We start from the raw sequence: 27,131 nt of genomic DNA on the forward strand, positions 1-27,131 counted from the left end.
AAATAAATAAATAAATAAATAATAAATAAATAAATAAAAATTAAACGAATGCAGAAGTGGCTTACCCCAGTGGTCCTTTAAGAGGCATTCTGATGGCAGAGGAAAACCAGCCTGAGACGTTAGTACCTACGGAGAGAGGTAGTCAAGGGATGCCTGATTGCTGATTTTCCTCTGGGATGAAAAGGGGAGAGGCCCAGGGAGTAATTCTTTACACCACAAAAAGGGGAGCTTCCTGCTTTGTAATGGGAGTGTCTGGGAACCAGAAGTGGCCTCCAGGGCTCTGCTCACCCAGAGCTCCAGAAACCTGTCCACCAGTGCCCCTCTCCCAGTGTCTCAGACCCCATGCACCTGCTGGGGTCCTCACACCTTTGTCTCTTTCAGGCCTGTACCCTGGCCCGGCGGAACGCAGAGGTGTTCCTCAAGTACATCCATAGGAACAACGTCAGCATGCCCAGTGCTGCCAGCCACACCCGGGGACCTGAGCAGCAAGTGAAAGGTCAGTGTGGGAGTGTCCAGCCACAGGCTACATCAGCAGCACAGACCAGAGGCTGTGAACCTGGTCCCTGTGCACTCTCATGTTTCCTGCTGCTTCTCCTTAGATAAGAGGACATTTGATGTGGGGCAGAGGGGATGGGCAGTGTTTAAAAGGGCATCAGGACTGGGAATAGAAAGATGAAGATAAAATTTCCCTAGCACTTTTTCATTTATCTTAATCTAGAGCAGCACTTCACAGAATTTTCTGAAGGACCAGACACGGTCCATACCTACCCTGTGCATCTAGTAGGCACTAGGCACGTGGGCTGCTGAGCACTTGACTGATGTAGCTAAGGCAATTGAAAAACTAAATGTTTCCTTCTCTTGACTGTGTCTTAGTTTAAGTGTAAGTAGCCAGCTGTGGCTAACATACTGAGGAGCACAGATGAGGCTTTCTTACAGCCTGGAAACAAGACGCACACTGAGAATCGTGAAACCAAGTTCTAATCCTGGCTTTGTTACTTACTATGTGAGCTTTTAAAACTTAAAGTTTCTTACTTTAAAATGATGAGCATCTGAACTCTTCTTGCTCATCAAAATGTGGTCCCCAGTCCAGCATCCCTGGAATCACCTGGGAGTGTGTTAAGAAACAGAACCTCAGGCCCTGCCTAGACCTACTGAAACAGAAGCTGCATTTTGGCAAGGGCTCTTGCCAGTCCCAACCGGATGATTTGTGTGCACGTCAAATTTAGATAAGTACTGGTCCAGCACATCTTTAATATCTCTCTGAATTCTATAGAGTCTACAGTTACATGAAAAAATCAGTAACCTTTAATCATTGCTTATTAGATGACCACATTAAGCTTAAATTATTATTGGTAGTATCACTTATGCTGGACCATGCAGAAATTAGCCTTTGAGCAGGAGAAGAATTTAACAAATGTCATCCCAACACAGCAGAGGGCTCCCAGCCTAGAGACCAAGGCCAGGGAGGGAGCTGAAACTGGCCTGGAGTGAGGGCTGGGGCAGGCTGAGGGCTGCAGAGCTGATCTGCCTAAGGAAGGGCTTCCCTCCCGGCTCAGAGAGCTTAGGAGGCTGCAAGATCAGAGGCCACTGGGAAGAATTAAATTTAGTAATAAAATTCCCTATGGAGAAGAGGCAGGCAGGGTTCCTCTTCCAGAGGTGCTCCCCGTTTGAGGTCCAGGAACCCTGTGGCTGGCTGGCCACCGGCATGCTACAATGCTCGTGTCCTGACTTAGCGTTGGGTTGGCGGTGGTGTGGGTGAGACCAACTGCCTTGTGGGCGAGCCCATGCCCCCTGTACCTCAGTGTGCTTCAAGCCTCGGGCTCACAGAAAGAGCAGGGTATGCTGCAGCTTCATGGGGGTGAAGGCAGGTTATTGTCCTTGGGAAATCTTTCCAGAACGGGAGAAATGAAATCTGAAACTCTTTAGGATTTTTGCCTGATCAGGATTGATTCTCTTAACCACCCTGTAAGATTCTGCAGTCAGCAAAGCTCTGATTAGGAGACAGAAAGATTAAAGTAACACTGCTTCTCACTTGTCTCTGCCCAGATGAGGCTTCCTCCAGCAGGGACCTATAATTTCTCCTGTACCCATTTCTTGTCTACCCGCTACCCGGACCTAAGTCCAGTGCCACTTATTTTAAGTTTTTGGCACAGGCACAGTTATTACAGCATAAAGCCCAGTGCCATACAACTGTCAGCATTTTTTGTTCAAGTCACTGTGCATTGGCTGGGGACTAGCTGTCTTGGCTGGTCTCAGCAGTGTGTTTCTGCCAGCCTGGCTGGCTTAGTGCCTCACTACAGGTTGGAGTCTTGTCTGCTCCACATGTATTAATTCCAGGACCTCAGCTGAAGAAGCGATTACCCAGGAAAACTTCTTATAGGGCAAGGTCAAGTGCACAAGCACACTAAATTCCGGCTTGTATAATATCTATTAACAATCCCTTTGCCAGAGCAAATCACATAGCTGTACCCTGGGGGTGGGGGGAGAGGAAGTAGGATTTATCTCTTTGGGGAGGAATTAAAAAGTTACATAATAAAGGCATGGATATAGGGATTGGTGAATAATTGAGACCTGTAAAAGTTCTCAGCCTAAGGGAAGAGAGACAGAGTCTGTCCTTAGATAATCAAACTTCCAGGAGGATGCACGAAAAGTTCTAAGTACAAGCACTGCAAATTGGTTGTACCCTTTCTTAAAAAAATTTTTTTATTGAAATGCAATTTAGTTAACACACAATATATTACTAGTTTCAGGGATAGACTATAGTAATTCATCAGTTGCTTGTAACACTCAGGACTCATTACATCACGTGCCCCCCCTTAATGCCCATCACCCAGTGACCCCATCCCCTCACCACACTCCCCTCCAGCAACCCTCAGTTTGTTCCCTTATAGTCAAGAGTCTCTTATGGTTTCTCTCTCTCTCTTTTTATCTTATTTTATTTTTCCTTCTCTTCCCCTGTGTTCATCTGTTTTGTTTCTTAAATTCTGCATATGAGTGAAATCATATGGTATTTGTCTTTCTCCAACTGACTTAATTTCACTTAGCATAATACCCTCCATCTCCATCCACATTGTTGCAAGTGGCAAGATTTCATTCTTTCTGATGGCTGAGTAATATCCCATTGTAGATATCTACCAGATCTTCTTTATCCATGTGGGCTCTTTCCATAGTTCAGCTATTGTAGACATGACTGCTGTAAACACTGGGGTGCAGGTGCGCCTTTTTGGAAAGCACAGTAGTCTGTGTTCACAGCCCCTATAACTGGGAGGACCAAGACAGCTAAGGAACCAGGCTCTGAAGTCAAACATTCCTGAATGACTCTGAGCAATGACCTATCCTATCTGAACCTCACTTCCTTCATCTGTAAGTAGAGGTAATAATGGTACGAACATCACAGGGTATTGTGAGAATATGTGCCTGCCACAGAGTGAGTGCTTAATAAGTAGTAATTTTTCATATCATCATTATTATGAATTAGTATATGACAGAGTTAGCAGGAAGCCGGAGGCAGACATAATACAGACTAATGGCGAGTGCTTCCAGCACAGAGCACACTATTAAACACATAGGGAATCTGGGCACATGGCCAGCTGCTGCTGCAGTGACAGGAGGAGGGAGAGACAGAACACGGATGGACACCTGCCGTGGCCCACCATGGGGCTATGTGCCTTGTGCATGTCCTCTCACCTGCCATCATTAGAGGTAACACGAGAATAGCTTGTGATCAGATCCGATCCACAGCAACACAGAAATTTGGACCTAGAGACACGATTCTAGGAAGACACGATTCCAATACGGCCTCCCTACGCTTGTGACTTAAAGGTCGTAAAATCAAGGCCGTGCTGTTCAGGTGCCATGTGCACAGCCTCCCCTACAGGACAGGACCTGGCTCGTGAGCCGGGTTACCCGTGCAGCCACACTGGTCCTAACGCTCTTGTTCCTCTCCCACCGTCTCACAGAACCCAAGAGTGGCTGGGATTCTTATCAAGTCCCCTTGCTGTCCACAGGCTCTAGGTCCAAGTGAGTTAGTTGTTACTTTAAGAGCCGACACTTCCCAAGGTCTCTTACCATCAAGGACAGGCTTAGGTATGAAGAGAATCAAGATCCCTTTTAAGTTCCCCTAGGGTCATGCTCTTTGTCCCTTCACTGATGGAGCCTCATGGCCAGGCTCTCACCTCAGTCCCTCTGATCTTGCTCCCCTCTGGGAAATGCTTTCCTGTCCTCACATTTGGGACCTTGATTAGTCCCCTTGGGAGGCTGGAAAGTCACAGGTGTCTGGAAGCTGGGGTATGTGGTGCCAGCGGCTGGCCGGTCGGGTTTGGGGCCTTCCCGAGCCAGTGCTCATCTTCTCTGCCCTGCAGCCATCTTGAGCGAGCTCTTACAGCGGGAGAACCGTGTCCTGCACTTCTGGACCCTGAAGAAGCGGCGGTTAGACCAGTGCCAGCAATATGTCGTGTTTGAGCGCAGCGCAAAGCAGGTACGTCCATGGTTCTCCCGGCTTCTCCTCTGTTCCGGGAGTGATACAGTCACCAAGATGGCCACAGGGACAGTCCAGAAGAGGGTCATGGCAGCAGGCAGAGTAGATACGGGCAGTGGTGCGGACGAAAGGAAAGAGAATGGACTGTCACTTACTGGTCATTCAGCCTTTACCAAGCACACTGCACCAGGAGCTAGGAGGAGATGCTGGGGTTAGCTGGGCCCTAACTTGTGCACGATGCTGAGCCTGGCCTAGAAGATGAGGGCCAGTGGATGAGACACTCTCCAGCTGGTAGGATGTTCTGAGTCAATGGGAGAGGGTTCAATCATAAAATCAGCTTCCAAGCTACATGTTGACCAAAATGTGCCAGCCTTTCCTGGGTCTGTCACACTGTGCCAAACAGCGTAGCAATGCATGTTTTCCTATGGACAGCTGACTTTTCGGGGACTGGGTGGGTTGTTTCCTCCCACAGGCGCTGGACTGGATCCAAGAAACAGGTGAATATTACCTCTCAACACATACCTCCACGGGAGACACCACAGAGGAGACTCAGGAACTGCTGAAAGAATATGGGGAATTCAGGGTGCCTGCCAAGGTAGGAGGCGTTCCGGAGCCCTCCCCACATCCTCCAGCTCTCCCCGGTCTGGCCAGGGTCACGCTGCAGAAGGGAGAGCAGCCTCTCTACCGCGAAGTGCTGACCACAGGGCGGGTAGGGGGTCCCCTTTGCTGCCTGAATGCCCAGAGAATCGCAGCCTCTGGATGGAGCATCGATGCGAGGGAGGCCAGCTCGTGTGCACTGTGCTTACAAATACTCCTCTTCGTGCTCCAGGTCTAGACTCGGCTGTGCTCTTTCGGACCCAGTAAGGCAGAAGGATGTATTCATGTGACATGCGCACTGCCTGTGTGCACCTCTGCACCACATATTCTTGGTGTTGGAATGGTTTGGGAAGTCTGCTTTATAGGCTGATGACTATGGACGTGTTCACAAAGAAGACAAGGGTCTTACTTCCTGAACTGACTACTTCCATCTGGCCTCAGACCTGCAAACGAGCCAGGCTGGGGTCTCTGGGGAGCAAAATGTGCACTGGCACACACAGCCCACACCCTCACACCCCTGTTCACACTGAGGCAGGAAATGCTAGAGTCGGAGGAAATGTGTTTTCACAGCCAGGATTTGATCTGGGGACCCTTGGGTTGAAATGAAAATCTGATCTGTCTCCGTTAGCTCTTTGTAGCATCCGCGATCCTCACGCTGGGCTCCCTGCCGTGGGGGAGCCTGTCTTGGCATCACTTCCTCACAGGGCAGATGCTCTTCCTGGATGAGAGCTGCTTTTGTGGGGGGTCATGGCGGGGGCGGGAAATGTATTAATGCCCGTCCTCCCCAGGGATCACTTTGACACGAAGGCAAATTTCCTTTAGTTTGCTGTGACAAACCTTAGCCTCGTCCATGAATGGATCCTTCAGGAGGGGTTACTCACTTTCTGACTCCTACACTATGAACGTTTGGTAGTAGGAAAACTTCCTCTGCATTCCAGTGCGCTTGGGGGCTTTTCCATTCAGTGTGGAAAGCTGTCAGTTTAGATAAGGGACTCATTTCAATACCAGCAAGAGCAAACAGCACTAGGAAGGTGGCAGATACACGGAACTCTTTTCAAATCCAAATGAAAAGAGCTTTTGAATTACCTATTCTCTGTCTATCTGCCCCTCTGGAACTAACGTCAATAATGAGTCATTAAGAAGCTGGATGTTATCAGATTCACTGGTGTTCCTACCCATATATTGTAGTAGAACTCCGAGACGCCTGGGTGGCTCAGTTGGTTGTAGTAGAACTCCCTAGGACCAGAATCTTTGGAACCTAAGTGGAAATGTATTATTTAGTCCATTTACAATTTTTCTTTCCATCTTTCCCCTCTTTGCCATTTGCGTTATAACCACTGTAATTGGGTTCCATGCATGCAGCCTTTCCTTCCTTGCTATCCATCCTGCTCATCATTGCTGTTCATCTTTAAGACACTGGGTGGGTCATTTTACCACCCGGTCCGAGAGCTTCAGTGGCTCACCAGCACCTTCAGGTGAACAGCCTCCACAATGGCACCGCCTTACCTCTCCAGCTTTAACCTCATTATTCTTTCATGCAAATTTTACGCTCCAGAGGAATGGATGTATTTTCCTACCCTCTGAGAGATACATCCTATATTTTCTTGCTTCTCTACCTCCTCTATACCATTTTTCTGCCTAGAATATCATTTTCTTCCTTCTAGTTTATACTTTCCAAAAAGAGCCCACCTTTCTACTGGAGTGCCTCCCCCTCTGTGATCCTGTGGCCACGAACCACCCTGTTCTCCAGTAATCTGTGTGATGGGGTATCTCCCATGTGAGGCAGCAAGATCCCAAAGGATAAGAGCCACACTTTATTCACTTACGTGACCGAATCGTGCATTGAAGATAGGCTGCAGGTATCTGTGAACATGGGCAACAAAGAAGTTTGAGTAGATTTCAATGACTTCCTTCCCCCAAACTATGTTTAATATGATTCTATTACTTTGGCTCTTTCTCTTCCCTCACCCACCTAACTTAACTCTGTAATGGGGTTTCATTTACCCCTCTGACACATTCCAAGTCTTGGGGCTATTCATTACTAGGATATCTACTGGATAACAAATCCATTTGAAGAGCTTCTGATGAAAGGCAACAGCCCCCTGTTCCACTCCAGCCCCACTTCCTAGAGGCAAGCCTCCTTTAACCAGCCAACTTTGACTGTAATCTTTGTAACCAGTAAAGTGAATTGGAAATGGAAACCAAATTGACCTGAAACCACAGGAGAGTAAATATGGTGGCCTTCAGGACTAAGCAGGCCAATAGAACGTATTGAGTATATTGAATTATTTTACTCTGCTCCAAAGAAACACATGAACTCAAAGAAACATGGAACATAAAAATGTTCTTTCTACATAGCAATCCACAAGTATGACAATAAAAATAAGATTAAGAGAATTCAGGTGGGGTTAAGAGGATAACAAAATTTTTCTAACTGTGGTAGTCTGTAGAAAGTCTGGTTAGAAGAATATATAAGATATTTTCCTGTTGAGGGTTTCACAATTTTTATAAGAGGTCAAGACACATGATAGGAGGAAAGCTTAATCATCTGGACAGCTGGAAGAAATCTATTTCTTTCTTTTTTTTAACACCTTACTTTTATTTTATTTTTTCAGTGTTCCAAGATTCATTGTTTATACACCACACCCAGTGCTCCATGCAATACCTGCCCTCCTTAGTACCCACCACCAGGCTCACCCAACCCCTTACTTCCCTCCCCTCCAAAACCCTCAGTTTGTTTCTCAGAGTCCATAGTCTCTCATACTTTCTCTCCCCTCCAATTTACCCCAATTCACTTTTCCTTTCCTTCTCCTAGTGTCCTCTGTGTTATTCCTTATGCTCCACAAGTAAGTGAAGCCATATGATAATTGACTCTCTCTGCTTGACTTATTTCACTCAGCATGATCTCCTCCAGTCCCATCCATGTGGATACAAAAGTTGGGTGATTCCTACTTTCTGATGGCTGAGTAATACTCCTTTGTATATATGGGCCATATCTTCTTTACCCATTCATCTGTTGAAGGGCATCTTAGCTCTTTCCACAGTTTAGTGATTGTGGCCATTGCTGCTATGAACATTGGGGTACACATGGCCCTTCTTTTTACTACATCTGTATCTTTGGAGTAAATACCCAATCGTGCAATTGCAGGGTCACAGAGTAGCTCTACTTTTAATTTTTTGAGGAATCTCCACACTGTTTTCCAAAGTGGCTGCCCCAACTTGCACAACTTTGTGCAAGGGGAAAGAAGCTTTCCCCTTGTGGAAGGGGAAAGAGTTCCCCTTTCTCCACATCCTCTCCAATACCTATTGTTTCTTGTCCTGGTAATTTTGACCATTCTAACTGGTGTAAGGTGGTATCTCAATGTGGTTTTGATTTGAATTTCCTTGATGGCTGATGAACATTTTTTCCTGTGTCTGTTAGCCATTTATCTTCTTTAGAGAAGAGTCTGTTCATGTCTTCTGCCCATTTTTGACATGATTACCAAACTCAACACCCAAAAAACAGATAATCAATTTCTTTCTCATAACAAGACTTTTTTTTTTTTTTAGGTTCTTTGGTTTCTTAATTTTATAATCAGTTGGTTTTGGTATGTACACAGGTTGTGCCGCCATTGCCACTATCTAGTTCCAGAACATATTCATCACTCCCAAAACAAGCCCTAGAGCCACTAGCAGCCATTCCCCATTCCTTCCTCTCCTCAGGCCTGGAACCACCAGTCTATTTTCTGTCTTTGTCTATTCTGGAGATTTCATATAAACAAAATCATGGAATAATACAATATGTGGTCTTTTGTGTCTGACTCTTTTCACTTATAATATTGTCAAGGTTCATCCATGGTGTAACATGTATCAGTACTTCATTCCTTTGTATGACTGAATAATATTCTATTATAAGACAGGCCACATTTTATTTATCCATTTATTAGTTGATGGACATTTGGGTTGTTATCGTTTTGGGGCTACCATGAGCAATGTATTGCTGTGAATATTTGTAGACAAGCCTTTGTGTAAACCTATTTTTTCAGTTCTCTTAGCTATCTACCCAGGCGTGGAATGGTAGAGCCGTACGGTGACTCTTCTTTAACTTTTTGAGGAGCTGCTGACCTGTTTTCTGAAGTGGTTGTGCCATTTTCCATCCCCACCAGTGGCGTGGAAGAGTTCCAACTTCTCCACGTCCTCTCTGATACTAGTTATCATTCATCTTTTTCATAATGCCATCCTGGAGGGTATCGAGTGGTATCTCATCAGGGTTTTTTGATTATCCCAGAAAAACACTTTTTTAAACCGGTCATTTTATCTCTGAAAGTAAAAGAAGCTTTGAGATAAATTGGACTTAATTCTTCTTAACAAGAGAGAATTATGTGATAACAAAAGTGACTGGAGCCTGAACTGAACTAAGTTAGCTAATTCAGGAATTCAGACCATGAGGAAAGGGGACACTGGGCTTGTCAGACAGGTGGTTTGGACTGAGAAAAGGAGAATCTGGACAGTTCACGTAAAAGGTGGACATTGCATTTCTGAGAATCAAGGGGAATATAGCTCACATGCAATAGATGTTTTTGAAAGCTTTAGTTTCTCATATATAACAACAAAGTCTCCGCCTCTGGAATGAATATGAAGATCTATCTCAAGAGCACTGTTTACCCACATCAGGGAGCTCAATAACTTCCTATTGACAAAGAATGTGTCAGTAAATACAAGGAATATCTGCAATGAAAGGCAAATTGGAAGACGATAATGAAATTATAAAAATAACATCAAGAAGGCTAAATCTTAAAGACCTGTGAGATGTGCAAAAGACACCAAGAGGCTTTTTATAAACTATATTCAGCATAGGGTTCATTGATTAGGGAAAGATGGTATGATATTAACTGATCAAAGGGAGGAAGGAAGAGAAAGGGGAAATAAAGAAGGAAAATAGAACTACTGACCCCTTCTTTCTTACCTTTGAGTTTTCTAGCAGATTATATAGAATTCAAAATGGAAAGAGGAAAACATAAATTTTAGGGGACCCATGAAGCCCAAGATAAGTGAGATGTCCTTTCTAGATTTCCAGGTCCAGATGAATTATGTCCCTTAAAGACTCCCTTTTGTCCACTAGATCACATCCTTCCTTCTGACCCTACCATTCAGAGGCCTCTGCAATTTGACCCCCATTTTATCAGTCTAGATAAGTTACTCTGTTTTGGTGGCAAGATTTGAGTTTCAAACTGGCTTGAGTTATGAAATGGAAAAGATCCTGTATGGCTCTATGTGGAAAAGAAGAGAGAAGCAAGGGCTGAACCTCCCAGGAGTCCAAGAAAATCCAAATGACTCAGCCTGATGGGCAGAACAAAAATAGTCTCACCTCTGGGCATGAAAGCTACACCAAAGGCAGTTCCAGCAACTCCCCACCCCGCCCCTGTCTGGTCATCTCCTGACAGGGAATCAGGAATAGGTGATCACCATTACTGTGATGCAGCCTGCACTTCCCTTCTCGTGGCCACTGCCTATATTTTCATTTCTGCCTTGCTGCCACCTACCCACTTCCCTATGCAGTTCAAATCCCCAGAAAAACAATTTTAACTAACCTAGCACATTGCCCCTGCCCCTGTTTAGATTTTAGGCCAGGATGCCACAGAAGTCAGTGGCTACATCTTGATGGGCTGCACCAGCAAGACAGGTTTTTACCTCTGATCTCATCAGCTATGGCCAAGCATGTGGCAGATTGCATGGTGCCCTCATGGTCCCTCCTTTGTAGGAAATCACTTCAGACTACTCCCAGTAGGTGCTGTGGCCATGGTTGGGGTCCTGTGTATGGGTCAGAATTTTTTCAGCATAAACCCTCAATTCTTGTTGGTCCCACTTTACTTACCTCCAAACCCAGTATTTACTCACAAATTCACTTAGTCAACATTTATGGGATGCCTTACTATTTTCTAGACTTTGGAGACTCAAATGAATAAGATGGAACCCTTTTAGACATGTACAGTCTGATGAAGGAGACACATAAGTAGCCCATGGTGTGGCACCATGGGGATGCTGGGAAGGGCATTCCCCACTCAGCTTGTGGAGTGGAAAGGAGAGGAAAGAAGGTCATTGCATAGAAAGCGAGGCCGAGGGATGTCTGGGTGGCCCAGTGGTTTAAAGCCTCTGCCTTTGGCTCAAGTTATGATCCCAGGGTCCTGGTATTGAGCCCCGAGTCGGGCTCTCTGCTTAGCAGGGAGCCTGCTTCCTCCTCTCTCTCTCTCTCTCTCTCTCTGCCTGCCTCTCTGCCTACTTGTGATCTCTGTCTGTCAAATAAATAAATAAAATCTTAAAAAAAAAAGAAAGAAAGAAAAGCTGAGTAGGAACCACCCGTGACAATGGGAAGAGCATGTGAGGATTGGCATGGCTAGTGTTTAGGGGCCATGAAGAGCACGGCAGCTCTCCAGTAGGTGAGGCCACATAAGGAGGACTTGTCTACACCAGCCCATTTACTGCCTGTTTGCTCCCCCAGGTTCTACACATACCTGGGATACTCTTGACCACAAATCATTCTTCTTGTTGCATCCAAATTATAAGTTCCATGTTTCAGGATATGATTTCTGGTGGTGGAGCTCCCAGGAGGGCTTCTGGCACCAGCTGGTTGTAAAACCCCCATTTCATGCCAAAGTCTCTTTACCGAGAGCAGAGAATACATATTTTCAAGCATTTTACATAAAGGTTTCTTGATTATGACTGCAAAAAATTTAATCTCTGCTTTCAATAAATAGCAAACTTTATAACTTCTTTTTTTCGGGGGAAAAGGAAAAAAACAAAACAAAAACTCTAACTGCAGTAAGCTAGAAGTCCTTAGGCTACTAGGGATCTTAACCAATTTCCCATGATGTTTTTCTTTGCCTTATGATGGTTAAGGAGATACTTCTTCTATCCTCAGACCCATCTTCTTTCCTTCACGACAAAGCTCTTCTGGGCCCTTGTCTCCCAGCCTAGGGACGAGCCTGCTGTCCTGAGATAGGGGAGGCTCAAGTGTGTGATTTTCTGGAGAGCTGGAGCCCACATGTCCCTGGCCTTGCTTGCCTTTCCAGACATCTCTCTGGCATTTCTTGAGGGGATCCGTCTCTTGTGGGAGGTCTGTAGATGAGCCTGGAAAGTGAGGGAGGAGGATGGACTAAAGAAAGGCTCTTCTGTCCATTCTGCTGTTGCTCCAGAGATTTTTCTGCCTCAGTTTCCCTCAGTTATCTAGATCTTAGGATGATCCAAAACTTGAATCTACAGGAAACCTGGGTGGCTCAGTTGATCAAGCATCTGCCTTCGACTCAGGTCGTGATCCCAGGGTCCTGGGATCAAGTCCCACATCAGGCTCCTGCTCAGCGGGGACTCTGCTTCTCCCTCTGCCCCTCCTCTCACCTCTTATGCTTGCACTTGTGCTCTCTCTCCTTCAAATAAATAAATAAAATCTAAACAAACAAACAAACAAAAAAACCAAACCAACACTTGAATCTCCTCTCCTCCAGTCCAAAAGTTAATAATTTTATTTCTCTGAATATCATTCAAATGCTCTTCCCTTTTTCTTAAAATTAATCAAGCTTCCCTGATCTTGGAGTTTCAAAACCCAACCTGAGGATAAAAGATGAGCAAGTGTTTACTTCTCCACACATCTCCTTTGTTTCCGTATCTTTCCCAGCATAAGCCCCTCCTCCCCACAGGACCTTTCCTGCCCATGCCATCCCACCTTCATTTTTTCCTGTTTTAAAATTCCTGCAGTGTTAACTCTACATACTTGTCATGTTGACATTCAATTTCATAATGCCTTGAGTTATTTAACCACTCTGCGTGACAATCTTGTCCCCTCTAGAGATATAGACTGGAGAAAATGAGTATCTTTTTCTCTTCTTTTGTTTACCCCCCAAGCCTGTTCCCACAGCCCTCTGCACAGTGGTGTGGACAGAGTAAGTGTTGAATAAACTCTGGCTAGAAATGGAATTAATCCGATATATATCAGAACTCCACCTTCCTTAGCCCCATAATAGATACTAGCTTCATTAACTCTTCTCTTACTCTCTCTCTCTCTCTCTAATGGAAACTAAAGACAAGATCCTGGTGGTGAAAGAGACAGACCTTACTCTGAAATCTGCTCATTAGATTTCTTTAGATCCTAGCATGTGCCACCTGAGCTGTTGACAAAGCCTCCTTCAGGCCGGTGCAGTGAAGGGAGAGAACTAGGCTCCGTGGTCCAGAAGCCAATAGGTGCTATTATTCACTTATAGGTGGGATGAACTTGGACGAGCCCTAAGCCTCTCTAAGCCTCAGCTTTTTTTATCTGTGGTTTGAGGAGACCCACACCACCTCCTGCCACCCACATTTTAGAGATGCTTTAAGACTCAAATGAGTCTCAGATGTGACATTAACCTATTCTGCGACCTGCTAAAGGACCATATTAATGTACGAGATGCTTACAGTAATCATGATGGCTAACATGTATCGCTTCCTGAGCTCCTAATGAGAGCGCTGTGCCCCCGGCACTGGTCTGAGCATTCTGCATGGCCAACTCATGAAATGCTCACAACAACCCTATGACAGAGGATTATTATGATCCCTGTTTTGTAGGTAAAAGAACGGAGGCACAGAGGACTTAGGTAATTTGTTCAAGACCTCCCAGCTAGGGGCAGAGCTGGGTATAAACCCAGGCAGGCAGGGAGTATCTGTGGCTGCAGTGAAGGAAAGGGGGGTGGGAGTGATGGAAAAGGGGGTGGGAGTGAAGGGCTGTGAGCATAAATCTAGTAACTTGAGACCATCTTTTGGGGCAGCAAACAAAGGAGAAGGTGAAGCTTCTGATTCAACTGGCTGATAGCTTTGTGGAAAAAGGCCACATTCATGCCACAGAGATCAGGAAATGGGTGACCACGGTGGACAAGCATTACAGAGACTTCTCCCTGAGGATGGGAAAGTACCGGTACTCTCTGGAGAAAGCGCTAGGCGTCAACACGGAGGTAGGCATGGGGTTGCCCAGCTGGGACATCCTTCCTTCTCATCTCTCTGGGCACCGCTTCTCTCATTACCATGGAGGAAAGTGGGCTTTCTGGAACAGTCTTTCTGAGCTCTTGACCCCTAGAACGCTTGCCTTGTGTGATTTTTCTAGTCAGGGGATGGATTTTGATGAACCATTGGCCTTCAGCCCCTCATGATTAATGCTAAATAGCAAAACTGGCTGGCCGGCGCTGAGGCCACAAAACAGAGTTTTTCCATGTGTAGAGTTAACTGTTAACTTTGAGGACTAAACCCCTTACCTTGGCTTCATCAGTGCCATCTTCCACCCAATTATGTTAATCAGCAAATGTTGGGGTCCCCAGGATGTATAATAGTGTTCTTTCAGGAGTAAGGGATGCAATTGTGCAAAGGCTATTGGACATTTTCACTGAAAAGAGATACTGTTTGCCAAGAATCAAGGGAAGACTGACTTTTAATCTCTTCTTTGTAATAGAGGTCACTAACCTATGAATTAAGAGCTAAATATAGGCTGGCAGTTTAATCCTAGGATTGCTAATTCTTAAATCTTTAAATAGACTGATGCTCTGAAGCAGAACAGACTAGAGAGTGAACTGGTTAAACCACTAAATTGGGAGAAATAATAACACCTCCCCTAGGCTTTAAACGGTGAGTTTTTTTTTCCTGGAGGTTTCCATTCTGTATAAATACAAAACAGTGTTTGAAATAAGCAGGGATGGGCAAATTTAATAATTGTTCTATCATTTAGCTTTCTCTTTTCAAGGGAAGTTGCTTTTTTAAATAAAAATACTGGCTTTTGTTATTTTCCTTTGACAAATGAAAGTTTTCTTGTATCTGTATGTATTTCTGTTTCACATCTATTTTAATGGTTAATAACCAATTTTAGACGTACGTGTGTGTATGTGTGTGTGTACATTTAGATTAATCAGAACTAAAGTCATTGGGGAAATAGGACGCTAATTATCAAATGTGTTTATTTTTTTTCCTTTCCAAGGATATTAGCCCTGACCATTTGACCTGAACATTTTATACCTTTCTTAATTGAAAAAAAATTTTTCATGAAAAAGAGGACTTATAGGTGGACATTTGTGGGATTCTCTGTCTTTTCAACCTGCTCCCTTATATCTTCCTCTCTTTTTGCCTTCTACCACCTCCCCTGACTCTGATGAGTTCCTCCCAAGGCATCTCCAAGGTGACCTCTGCGATCTCTCTCTGTATAGGACAATAAGGACCTAGAGCTGGACATCATCCCAGCAAGCCTTTCAGATCGTGAGGTCAAGCTACGGGACGCCAACCACGAAGTCAATGAAGAGAAGCGGAAGTCGGCCCGGAAGAAAGAGTATGTTTTGGGGAGCTTCTACCCACGTAGCAAGCTCCTCATGACTATGCTTGGTTTTCACTGCTACATGTTCCTTTGGACAGCTTTATGTGTCCTCACGACCACCCACAGAGGTTGGAATAGACAGATATGATGCTTCCACCTGCATTTCACACTAATCAAGAATTATAGAGCATTGGATAGTGGAAACAATGAACCATGTCCACCTTAAAAAACCACTTCGTGATGGCTCTGCTTTCTTTATATTGGTGTTAGAAAGTTACACATACCCAGCGATCTTTGCAAGAGCTTTATGAAGAATATTTTGAAAGATTCCTTTTGGGTAGTGCTGGGGAAAAAAAACAGTATGTCCTAAAATTAAGAAGCCCAATGTAGTTGGTCTTATCAAAATAAAGTAGGACCACAGGTCCTTTGGAGCTGGAGAAACTGAAGCTGTTCTGCAAAGTCCAGCGCTTGTGTTTTATCTAGGGAGTGTATTAGTTTGTTTGGGCTGCTATAACAAAGTATGACAAATTGGATGGCTTAACTAACAGAAATACAATGCTTCACAGCTCTGGAGACTAGAAGTCTGAGACCAAAGTATTGGCAGGTCTGATCTCTCTGAGGGCTGGGAGGGAAGGATTTGTTCCAGGTCTTTCTCCTTACCTCTAGATGGCTGGCTACAGGTGTTCATGGCATTCTTCCTGAATATATACCTATATCCAGATTTCTCCTTTTTAATGACACCTGTCACTTTTTTTTTCAATTTATTTATTTTCAGAAAAACAGTATTCATTATTTTTTCACCACACGCAGTGTTCCATGCAATCCGTGCCCTCTATAATACCCACCACCTGGTACCCCAACCTCCCACACCCCCGCCACTTCAAACCCCTCAGATTGTTTTTTAGAGTCCATAGACTCTCATGATTCACCTCCCCTTCCATTTACCCCAACTCCCTTCTCCTCTCTAACACCCCTTGTCCTCCATGATACTTGTTATGATCACTTTAAAATAGGGCTCTACCCTTTTCCAATATAACCCAATCTTAACTGTTTACATTTGTAATGGACTGTTTCTAAATAAGATTACTTTCTCAGGTACTAGGGTTTGGGACTTTACCTTATGAATGGGGGATGGGGTGGCACAATTCAGCCTATAACAGGAAGGGAAATAAAGAGCCTGTACTTGGCCAAATCTTCCTGTTGCACTCTCTCTGGGACACCAAATAGCCAGAGGATGGGAAAGGACAGCTGGAAAAGAAAACAAAATGAGGTGGAGGGCAATGGAGCTGAATTATGAAGAAGACAGATTAAACTTCAGGAAGCAGATGGAGAAAAAGGGACAAGGTAGAGGAATACCAGAAACCTAAGGCAGTGAAACCAAAGACAACTTTTTAAAGCATGTCAGATTATGTCCCTTCTGATTTTCCTTCTTTCCTTATTTACCAAACACCTGCAACATGTAAGAAACTTTGCTTATATGATCTTATTTAATCCTTGCGACAACCCAGTGTTGTCGGCTGTTTTATAAGTAAGGAGTCTAAGGCTTGGAAAGCCAGTCCTACTTCCAGTAAATGACAAAATAATAATTCAGTTTCTATTTGTCTGACTTCAAAGCTCATGCCCTTTCCACTCTTCCAATAGCATAGAATAGTAAGAGAATGGCTAATGAACTCCTGCAAAAGGGCGAGTTTTTTTGAACTACTTTAATATTAATGGTAAGGTCATTGCTAGCACAATGGATTACTTTAAGGAAAATCCTACAAAGACAAATGTCTGGAAAAAGGTGCGGCCCATTTTCATATTTCTTGTGAAATTTCCAACAGGGGACACTTTGGGGCTAATCATTCTCAAAATTTTTATGTGAATACCAAGACATCTACAAGTAGCGGTTTTCATTATGAGCTACCATGAAAAGCTGACATCACCTAAGATCAATGTATAAATCTATACATTGGCTCAGTTAGGTATTACTACATCACATGTCAGCTAAGAAGCACCATTTATAGAAAAAAATCTGTGAAAGAAAGCAAATGAAGTCGGTATGCGACAATGAAGCCAGGCATCATCAGTGTAATAACCGCCCGGAAATATCATGTTGTTCAGGGGCCCAAGAGGAAGGGAGCCCTCTCCTTGCAGGTGCGGAGCTCAAGCTTTCCTTTAGGGGAGACTGAAGAGCAGTCACAACATCCTTAACTTGTGCTCTGCGGTGCGGGTTGTAAGCAAGCCCCCTTCGAAATTGTGTCCAAGCACAGGGGGTAATCTAGGCCAGAGGTCAGCAAACTGTGACCCACAGGCCAAATCTGACCCCCCCTACCTGTTTCGTAGGGCAACATTATTTTTTACATTTTTCAATGGTTGAAAAAATACCAGAAGAAAAATATTTCGCAGCTTGAAAATTAGATGAAACTCTGTTGTGTCCATAAATAAACTCTTGTTGGAACACAACAACACTTACCTAGTTATTTATTTATTTTTACATAGAGTCCATGGCTTCTTTCACATTCCAGAAGCAAAGTGGAGTGGTTGTGATAGAGACTTAAGGGCCCACTAATATTTACTGTCTAGCTCTTTACAGACGAAAGTTTGCTACCCGCCAGCCTCCGTGGCAGTGTCTGGGGCATGGGCACCTGGCTTTTAAACCTGGCTTAACTGATGGGACTGCAGAGCATTTTGGTAAAAGTCAGCAGTTCTGTTGAACAGAAATCATCATTCCTGGAGCTGTGAGTGGAAGACAGGCAGCTGGGAAATGAATATAAGTGGTAACCGCATGCTTCTGCATGCATGCAAGCACACCCGTGCAACCCAGAGCACACGTGTGTCAGCACGGCATCGCACAGCAGTGGAACTGGGTCAGAAAAGGGAGAGGATGTGGAACTAGCTGAACACACCCAGGCTGGAGGGATACAGAACAAGGGGTCAAGGTGACAGGGCCTCTGAGAAGAATACTCAGAGGGAGGGAGTTTGGAAGAAAGGAAGAGACACGGTGGTGAAGTCAAAACGTGGGTCATTCGGGAATGTCATGAAAGCCAGGGTTGGGGGAGTGAGGTGTGAAGGGAGGGAGGTATTATATCTTGAACCAACGAAAAGCCCATTTGTTTTCTTCTAGATTCATTATGGCTGAATTGCTGCAGACAGAGAAGGCTTATGTAAGGGACTTACACGAGTGCTTGGAGGTAAGTCTTGCAGTCATCAGTGCACAGCTGTATTAGAAAAATGACAGCCATGCCAGTGTCAAGTCCTTGAGAGAAGCTCAATGCTCTTTGTCTTCTCCCAGAGCTTCACAAATAAAAGCCAACAGAGGAAACCTTGCTCCCAGAATCAGTAGTAATTGCCTGGGAGCTTAAAATGCTTTTGAAAAGAAACTTCTCAGACTGGAGCTGGACCCAGCAAAAACTTATAGGAGACTTAAATTCTAAATAAAAACCATTTAAATTCTAAATAAAAACTTTTATTTTTTTTCTAAATAAAAAAAGTCAATGAACTTCAGTTGAGTCTGCAAATCTGTACCTGCTGACCCCCACCCAACACACTCAAACAAACACATTTAATAAGTAAGAGGGATGTGGAGTTTGTGCTTTGGTGAAGCTCGGGATGTGAGTTTTCCCGGCAACGGTTGAAAATAATAGAACATTTGGGTGTTCTTTCTTCCTATTCTGAGTATCTAACTCTCTCACTTTTCACACTCCACATGCAAGCCTGGTCTGAGTTTTACCCCTCCAGTGTGAAGACCTGTTTACTTTGTCTGCATTTTGTAGTTCTTGCCTGTGATGAAGGTGTTGCTGTCTTACAGACCTACCTGTGGGAAATGACGAGCGGCGTGGAGGAGATCCCTGCCGGGATCCTTAATAAAGAACATGTCATCTTTGGCAACATCCAGGAGATCTACGATTTTCATAACAAGTAGGTTGGTGGAGGGTTTCCCCAGAACATACGTAGGGCCGTGATTGCCCATCATCAGGGCTTTCCAATGAGTGGGTCCAAGCTGATTGGTAAATCCTACCTGGTGAATTGTCTAAGTCAGTTGCTCAGACTTTTTCCTCACTCAACCCTCTTTCTCCACAATTGTCCAAAGTCACTTGTAGACAGTGACATCGAGTCTTCAAAGTGTCAGTCCCAGGTCTCCTTAGGGACCTAACTGGCACCGCCTTCATATCCAATCGGGGTGATCACCAAGCTCCGAGGAGATAAAAGTAGCGACTCCTCAGTGAAACCATAGGAAATTCTGACATGCATCTAAGGCTCATCATTCTTCGTTGTGGGCCTTGGGTTTCAAATTCCATTGTTTTTTGTTTGTTTGTTTCAACCTAAATACTTCCTCCATTCCTTAACTACTTCATCATCCCCACCCTCAACCAAAAAAAAAAAAAAAAAGAAAGAAAGAAAGAAAGAAAGTAAATATATAGATAGATAAGCAAAATACCTAATGGAACACATTTCTTGACAGCTTATAGGGGAGAACATCAATCAGCCCTCTGTGTGTTGTTGAGATGAGTCGAACCATAGAGCCCTAAAGCCTCACACTTCATTTGTCTGGCTCCCAATTTAAGGGTCTTTTCTACAGCAAACTACACACGTTCCATTGTTCACAGAGTCAGCCAGAACATTGGTTGGTTAGTTACAGACCCAATTAACGCAAATAACTTAGATTTCAAAATAGGAATCTGAAGACACAGGATTAAGTGTAAAGTCCTAGATCTCTCTCGGGACCTTGTCTCAGAAAGGGGCCAAGAGGTAGAGCTTCAATGTTGTAGGACACAGTTCAGAGGAAGTCCTGTAGTCAGACTCATTGAGGCATTTACTGAGAGAAAACCGCCAGCCCAAGAGTTCCTGGTGAGACCCTCACCCCCTGTGTAGGGGTGAGGCAAGCCTCTAGAACAGCATTCTCTAATACAGTGTTCTGCTGTAATGGAAATGGCCCACGTTTGGGCTGGTCAGTCCGATAGCCACTAGACATGCAAGGCCCTTCAACACTTAACATATGACCTGTGCTTCTGAGAACTGAATATTTAATTTTATTCAATTTAATAAATTTAGATGGCAAGTGGCTATCAGAGTAGACAGCCTAGCTATAGAAAATAAGACCTCAGTGTGGACCTTTGCTGGAAATGACTGGGAGCAAGCAAAAGTTTGGTACAAAATGATCCTGGGCTCTAAAAGGTCTAAATAAGACATGGAGACCCACACTTCTCTCATCGACCCTCTTATGTCGTTAAATGGCATCAGTTTTAAAAAGAACACCAAATGTGCATCTTCTGTGACATCTTACCCTGTCAGACTGTGAAACCAGTCATTTCTAGGAGGAAAAAACCCTTCCGACTTTCTGGAGTACTTAATAAAATTTCCCAGTACTACTACTTCTTTTTTTGTTTTGTTTTGTTATTAAATCACAAGTTTTAGCATTCTCCATTTGGTTTGTCTGGAAATCTCCAGACATAGAAATATTCTTTCCTCTTGGCTCTTTAATAAGATCCCAGTAAAGCCATTCTTGACCACTAAGCCCCCAGTTCTGTCCTCTGAGTCCCGCTCAGCATTACCCCATCTCCTCCAGAATATCTGCGAAGACATTGGACTGGTAAGCAGTAGGGCAGGGTGCTTTCACTTTTTTGATTTACGGTCTCTGGGATTTAGTCAACAAGTCTCACTTTCCCCATATTCTTACCAAAATGACTAAGTATGGAAGCCTAGAGATCACAGCATACACTTCCAGGGAGCCCTGCTTTTGCTAAAGTAACGTAGATGGGAAAAGAATATTCATGTCAAAATGGACCAGTTGTAACAAAGTATCTACCGCTTACTCTTGTTTCATGATACCACGCTAATAAGCCATAGTAAGCAGTTTATAATTTTTAAAGAGCTGAAAGAGCTACCAATGGCAAAGTATAGTTCTCAGAAGCCCTTAAAAAAAAAAAAGTCAAGCCACATGGAAGCCTACATTCTGTAGAAGAATAAATTTAATTATCAAGAACACAGCTACCCAGCCAAAGTTACCTATTTATAACGTTATAAAGAAACAAGAAGAAAATAAAAACCAGCCTTTGAACAGCCAAAAGAGATATCACAAAGATAAGGTTCTTATCTTTTCATAGAAGGACCTTTCTATCCTCCCGAACAGCTACCTTACCTCTAGTTAAATTGTTTAACAGTCTTGTTAGATGGTTAGATCATTTCTAAGACCATAGTAACTTAGTAAGTTAATGTCATGAATTTGAGCAAATACGTTGATATTACCAGCATAAAGTAAAAGAAGACAGATAAACTGAAAAAAAAAAAAAAGAGAGAGAGCGAGAGAGAAGGCAAAAGAACACCCAAAATCCCAGTGGTCAAAGGCTACTTGGTGTCGATGCAAATGATCCTTTATCCCAATATAGAGGCCAACACAGCCAGTTATATGCTGTATGCTGTAATATAGTATAATAACTGAGATTAGCAATAACCTTGAATAATTAGTATATCCTGCATTAAAAGAAAGGAATTCTGCAAAGCATATAGAAAGCCCTCCAGCAAAAAAAATTAGTGTTTTAAATTATTCACAACTTAAAGGAACATCCAAGGAAATAAAGCTGTGTATTAATAATCTATAGGATCTGAAGTTTAAGACTTTTCTCATAGTATGTGCTTTCTCCTTACACCATAGAAATTTTGATTAACTGGAAAAAAGCATAATACCTCTAATATCACTAATAAATAAGAGCCAAAAAGGCAATGAAGGCAGCTTTGAAAATACAGCAAATGTGAACTCCATGAAAGACCCATGTCTTTTAATGCCTAGCTCTACCCCACAGTGCACTTTAAGTCAGTGTTTGTTGGGTGGATAGATGGATGGATGGACGAATGGACATAGACTAAAAATAGAATGAGTTTGCAGACCTATGGGCTAGTGCCATAATTAGGTCTTCTGTTTGTGAAGGTCTCAAAACAGGAAAAACTCTTAGGTATGATTTTTTTTCCCTATCACTTCCAGATCCTTAACAGTTATAACCTTAATAGCAAAATAATATCTGAATGAAGGAGTTTCCTGGGGCTTTCTTATGAGTTTCAGTCTTGTTATATGTGTGTTATTGACACATCATGTTACATGAGTTGGAGGTGTACAACATGCTGCTTTGATGGGCTTATATAGTACGCTATGCTGACCACAGACATAACTACCATCTGTCACCATGCAACACACTTACAATGTCATTGACTGTGTTTCCTATGCTGTGCCTCTCATGCCTGTGATGTATTCATTCCACAGCTGGGGGTCTGGATCTCCCCCTTCTCTTCACCCGTTTTGCCCTTGTCCCTTAGCCCTCCTTCTGGCAACTATCAGTTTGTTCTCTGTATTTACAGCTCTGATTTTGGTTTTTGTTGTTTATTCATTTGGCTTTTTTTCAGATTCCACAAATGAGTAAAATCATATGGTATTTGTCTTTCTTCATCTGACTTATTTCATTTAGCATAATATCCTCTAGGTCTGTCCATGTTGTTGTAAATGGCACAGTCTCGTCCTTTTTATAGCTGTGTAATATTTCTCTCTCTGTGTGTGCATGCGTGTTTGTGTGTGTGTGTGTGTGTGATCTTTCTCAAAGACCTCTGTCTGTACAGATAGTAAATGGAGAAATTATCAAGCACCAAAATTTCTATAAAGAAGAGCAATTCAACATGTAAAATTTACTACCTACAAGTGGCGGTTTTAACTGAAGTTGGAGGTTTGAGTGGAATGATACTCAGTTTTTACCCTCTGCTCTTCCCATTTTCATACTATGTCTCCTTCTTATAGAATCAAAAAGATAATGAAACTTAGACACACAAGACCTAAGTCCATTTCTATTGTATTTTGCCAAGCATTCTAGGAGCTCCCAGATAAGATAGCATATTCCATAAATAGATCCCCCAAAAATTAGTGGATTTTTTTTAAATACAGTATCCCCACTAGAATTAACCTACAACTTGTGATTCAAAAAAAAAAAATTATTCTCTTTCAGTTTGTCTTGGTGATCAGATTTTCAGCTTCAGTAAGAACAGCTGTTTAAAATGCTTATCACTTTCAGTTAAATCTGAACTTTACTTTTTGGTTTTCAGTTATTTTTCTGTTATTTGCATGGGAATCCTATCAATGACAAATTTTATAAAATCTCTGCTGTTAGGGCTCTGAGGGTCATCCTCACCACCAAGTACAACTGTCTTCATTTATAGTTAAGGATGTTGAGGGGCGCCTGGGTGGCTCAGTGGGCTAAGCCTCTGCCTTCGGCTCAGGTCATGATCCCAGGGTCCTGGGATCGAGCCCCGCATCAGGCTCTCTGCTCAGCTGGGAGCTTGCTTCCTCCTCTCTCTCTGCCTGTCTCTCTGCCTACTTGTGATCTCTCTCTGTCAAATAAATAAATAAAATCTTTAAAAAAAAAAAAAAAAGAATGTTGAGACCCAGAGAGGAACCAGACTTACCCAGTGGTGGGACACCCTCTCCCCCTTTAAAGATTCGGTGTGGATTCTCGGGGTCTGTGCTTTTACCCCTCCCCCCACTACGTAGACCATCAGCTGGGACTGCCAAAGTTTGTTGGTTTGATTCATATCTAACCAACTTCTCTGTGGATGTTTGAGGCATACTTCAGCCCATTACTTCTGCAGGTATGTCATCCAGGTCCTATACTCTTATGATAATTACCTGAAACAGGTCATTTTTCAGCAAGTGTTGAAAAGGCAAGTGAAGGACCTACAACCAGGGCCGGATATCCTGTATACTTCTTCTCTTCAGGCTTGGCCAGAAGCTAAGATTTGGGCTAGGCCTCCACCCATTGTACTCCCAGCCCAGCATTCCTGGGCTCGGGGCTGAGGGAAAAGGGCCAGAGCTATTGGGGGGCTAAGTTGGGAGCACCAGCCAGGCCAAGGTCAGCCGAGTAGGACAGCAGGTAGCCAGGGTCAGCCAGGAGCTAGGCTGATGTACAGCAGGGCAGGGGAGAGCTGGGGGAAGGGATGGGAAACTCCAGGGAACAACTGGACCAGACCCACATTTCCATCATCTTCCCAGAGCTCCCTCTTGGGCCAGCCCCGTGCTAGTTTGGAGTTAGAACTGGTACCAAGTGATGAATCAAACCCAGGCTCTCTGCCCCCAAGGCGCGGGAATTATTATTATAGGTACTGTGTTCAGGGGGTGGGAAGCACACATGCAGTTAAAAGGAGCAAAGAAAATGGCCTCAGTTGGAAAATAGGAAAGGCCTCACAGAAAGGAGGACATTTGAGATGGGATTTAAATAACTGGTAGGATTTCTACCACCAGGGATGGCTGCCTTAATGATGGAGGGAAGTTTGAACAAAGGCCTTTCTAGGGAGGAGAGTGGCCAAGTCTAGCAAGGAGGCTGACAGAGGTCTCCAGGAGGAGTTTGTGAGTCAGTCTCAACCCTGGGTCAGGGGTAAGGCGAGGTCCGGCCCTCCCACCGTCAGTTCAGCCATGTCTTGTCACCTGTGAGACTGATGTGGAGGAAGAGAGCGATGGAGGGTCCAGGTAGTTGGGGTCAGAAATGGTGGTGGCCGAGGCGCAGAGGAAGGGATGGGAGCCAGAGTGAGGGGGGTGAGAGGGATCAAATACCTAGACAGAGGAGAAGCGCGGGAGAACAGTGAAGTGGGTGGATAACAGGGGGAACAAGAGGAAGAGGGAAAGGAGGGAGGGCAGAAGCAGGGAGGTTAGAGGCAGAAGGGAGTGTGGGGAAAGAGATGAATAAAGACCCAGGCCTCTCTAGGGCTACCATTCTATTTTGGTTTTGAGCTATTTATCTGCTGGAGTGGTGCACAACTGGAGAGCAGCAGGCAGAGGGAGAAGCAGGGCTCTCACTGAGCAAGGAGCCTGATATAGGACTTGATCCCAGGACCCTGGGATCATCACATGAACCAAAGGCAGACACTTAACCAACTGAGCCACCCAGGCATCCCCACCATCACATCTGGATGGGAAAATCAACAAGACGTTTATTAAACATTTTTTTTCATCGTGAACCATAGGAAAAGATATGTTATGTCCTGAGACGCACATGCTTATATATAATAGGGAAATTAAGTTTTTCAGAATAACATCCTCACTGTGTGCGATACATTCTGATATTTGGGTTAGGCTCTGTTTCTCTTTCTCCTTCCCCTGTTTTAATGCTAGTTTCCACCCCATAAATTAACACAAGCCCTAGAAACAAGGTGAGGAGCTGGCTCCACCCAGTGGCGAGAGCGGGGATGTGCAGCCTGCAGCCCAGTCTACAGAACACACTGCAGGCCACTGCTTTCTCCTTTGCTTCTCCTCTCATTTCCCAACACACACCCTTGCTTAAAATATGCTTCTTCAATGCTTCTATGCTCTTCTCCCATCCAAGTGCTCTTGATGTTAGTTTTATCCCATTTCCAGAAGTCACAGAATTACAAAGTATGAAATCCTGGGAAAAAACCTTTCAAGATAATCTAGTTCTGTTCCTCTCCCTTGTGTATTATAGGCACTGGACCTTGCAAGGGTTTGTGACCTGCCCAAGCCTATTGGTAGCACAGCCAAAGATTCCAGGTCTTCATAACTTCCCATTACATCACATTGTCACTTTCTTAATATTCAAAAGTCAGGGTAAGAAGAAGAGAAAGGCCTGTTGGAGATTTTCTTGGGCCCTAAACCCATACCTTGATGTGCCTGTATGTCATTGCAGGTCTGACCCCACCCATCAGAAGGGCCTTATAAAACTTTACCCATGGCTTTGTTGTTGGTCGTGGTTTTTTCAGTCAGCTGCCAACACTGGTGCTGTCCATAGGTATTGGGGCATACCCAAGGCAAGACATACTCTAAATATTCAGTTGGATGTATCAAAGTCATGCTAATTTTAGTTGTACAAACCGACTGCTTAGTACTCATGCCTAGTTGCTGAATAGCACATTAAGGGACATGAATAACATTCCATGGCAGGTTAACTTTTTAATATTTTTTTTAACATTAAACCTGTTACATATCTATACAGGAACTTTTTGCTTCCTCTGATCACACAAGTTAAACACAATTAGGAGGTATCAACAAAACATGTTCAACAGGTAGCAGGGCAGCAAGGTAAAGTACCCCTTGAGGTTGGAGCCTGAGGGTGGGAAATAAGTGGAGTGGAATTCCAGCCCTGCACACCCCTCCCCTTCGTCTCTCATCCAGGCTGAAGTTCCTGGTGTGGATGGAGGGACAGGGAAGGGCGACTCTCATGGCTCAGCCTAGGTGATCAAACTTGACAGTCACACTTCCACAAACCCGCCCACACCTTCCCTGGAGTGCACATGGCTCTCCTGGGTTTTGTGGTGGTCCCGAGCTTATTAGCTGTCTCAGCCTTTGCCCTCTAGACCCTCTTATGTGCTAGACTCTGAATCTGTCAGTCACAAGTGATTCTTTAGAAATGATGTCTAGCTCCACTTGCATGAGAACAGTAACCCAACCCTGCTTTGATAAGGAGGCAAAGCCCTGGACTTACCTGCAAAGCAGTGAGCAGGAGAGCGCTCTCCCCACCCTACCTTCAGCTTTATCTCTTGATGTATCCTCCTCCCTGTGCTCTTCCTCCTCCTTGCCATAGCCCCTACCATCATTCCCCTTCTCACCACCTCTGGCGTCCTAGCAAGTGCACACGCATGAGAGGCACACACACGCACATGCACACACACAACACAAGATCATCAAGTACCTTCCCCTTTAAATACAAACTGCACCCTTGATGTAAAGGGCCATCTTCTGGACCACACTGTGAGGCCTTCTCCAGAAGTGGTGAGACCAGAGACCAAATTTACCTTTGG

General features: G+C 44.1%; 1 protein-coding gene across 21 annotated transcripts in view; it reads left to right on the forward strand.

Annotated features, from left to right (window-relative positions):
• Positions 1–27,131, forward strand: part of KALRN (kalirin RhoGEF kinase) — a 659,050-nt gene that overhangs the window by 394,017 nt on the left and 237,902 nt on the right. For all 21 annotated transcript variants that reach the window (XM_032335453.1, XM_032335509.1, XM_032335462.1 and 18 more), the window contains exons 19-25: positions 382–496; positions 4,362–4,477; positions 4,950–5,072; positions 13,846–14,028; positions 15,265–15,383; positions 18,475–18,541; positions 19,159–19,268. In XM_032335453.1, coding sequence (XP_032191344.1) covers positions 382–496; positions 4,362–4,477; positions 4,950–5,072; positions 13,846–14,028; positions 15,265–15,383; positions 18,475–18,541; positions 19,159–19,268 — 833 coding nt within the window. The remainder of the gene's footprint in view (positions 1–381; positions 497–4,361; positions 4,478–4,949; positions 5,073–13,845; positions 14,029–15,264; positions 15,384–18,474; positions 18,542–19,158; positions 19,269–27,131) is intronic.

This window comes from Mustela erminea, chromosome 1 (assembly GCF_009829155.1).
Source record: "Mustela erminea isolate mMusErm1 chromosome 1, mMusErm1.Pri, whole genome shotgun sequence".
In the NCBI taxonomy this organism is placed as follows: domain Eukaryota; kingdom Metazoa; phylum Chordata; class Mammalia; order Carnivora; family Mustelidae; genus Mustela; species Mustela erminea.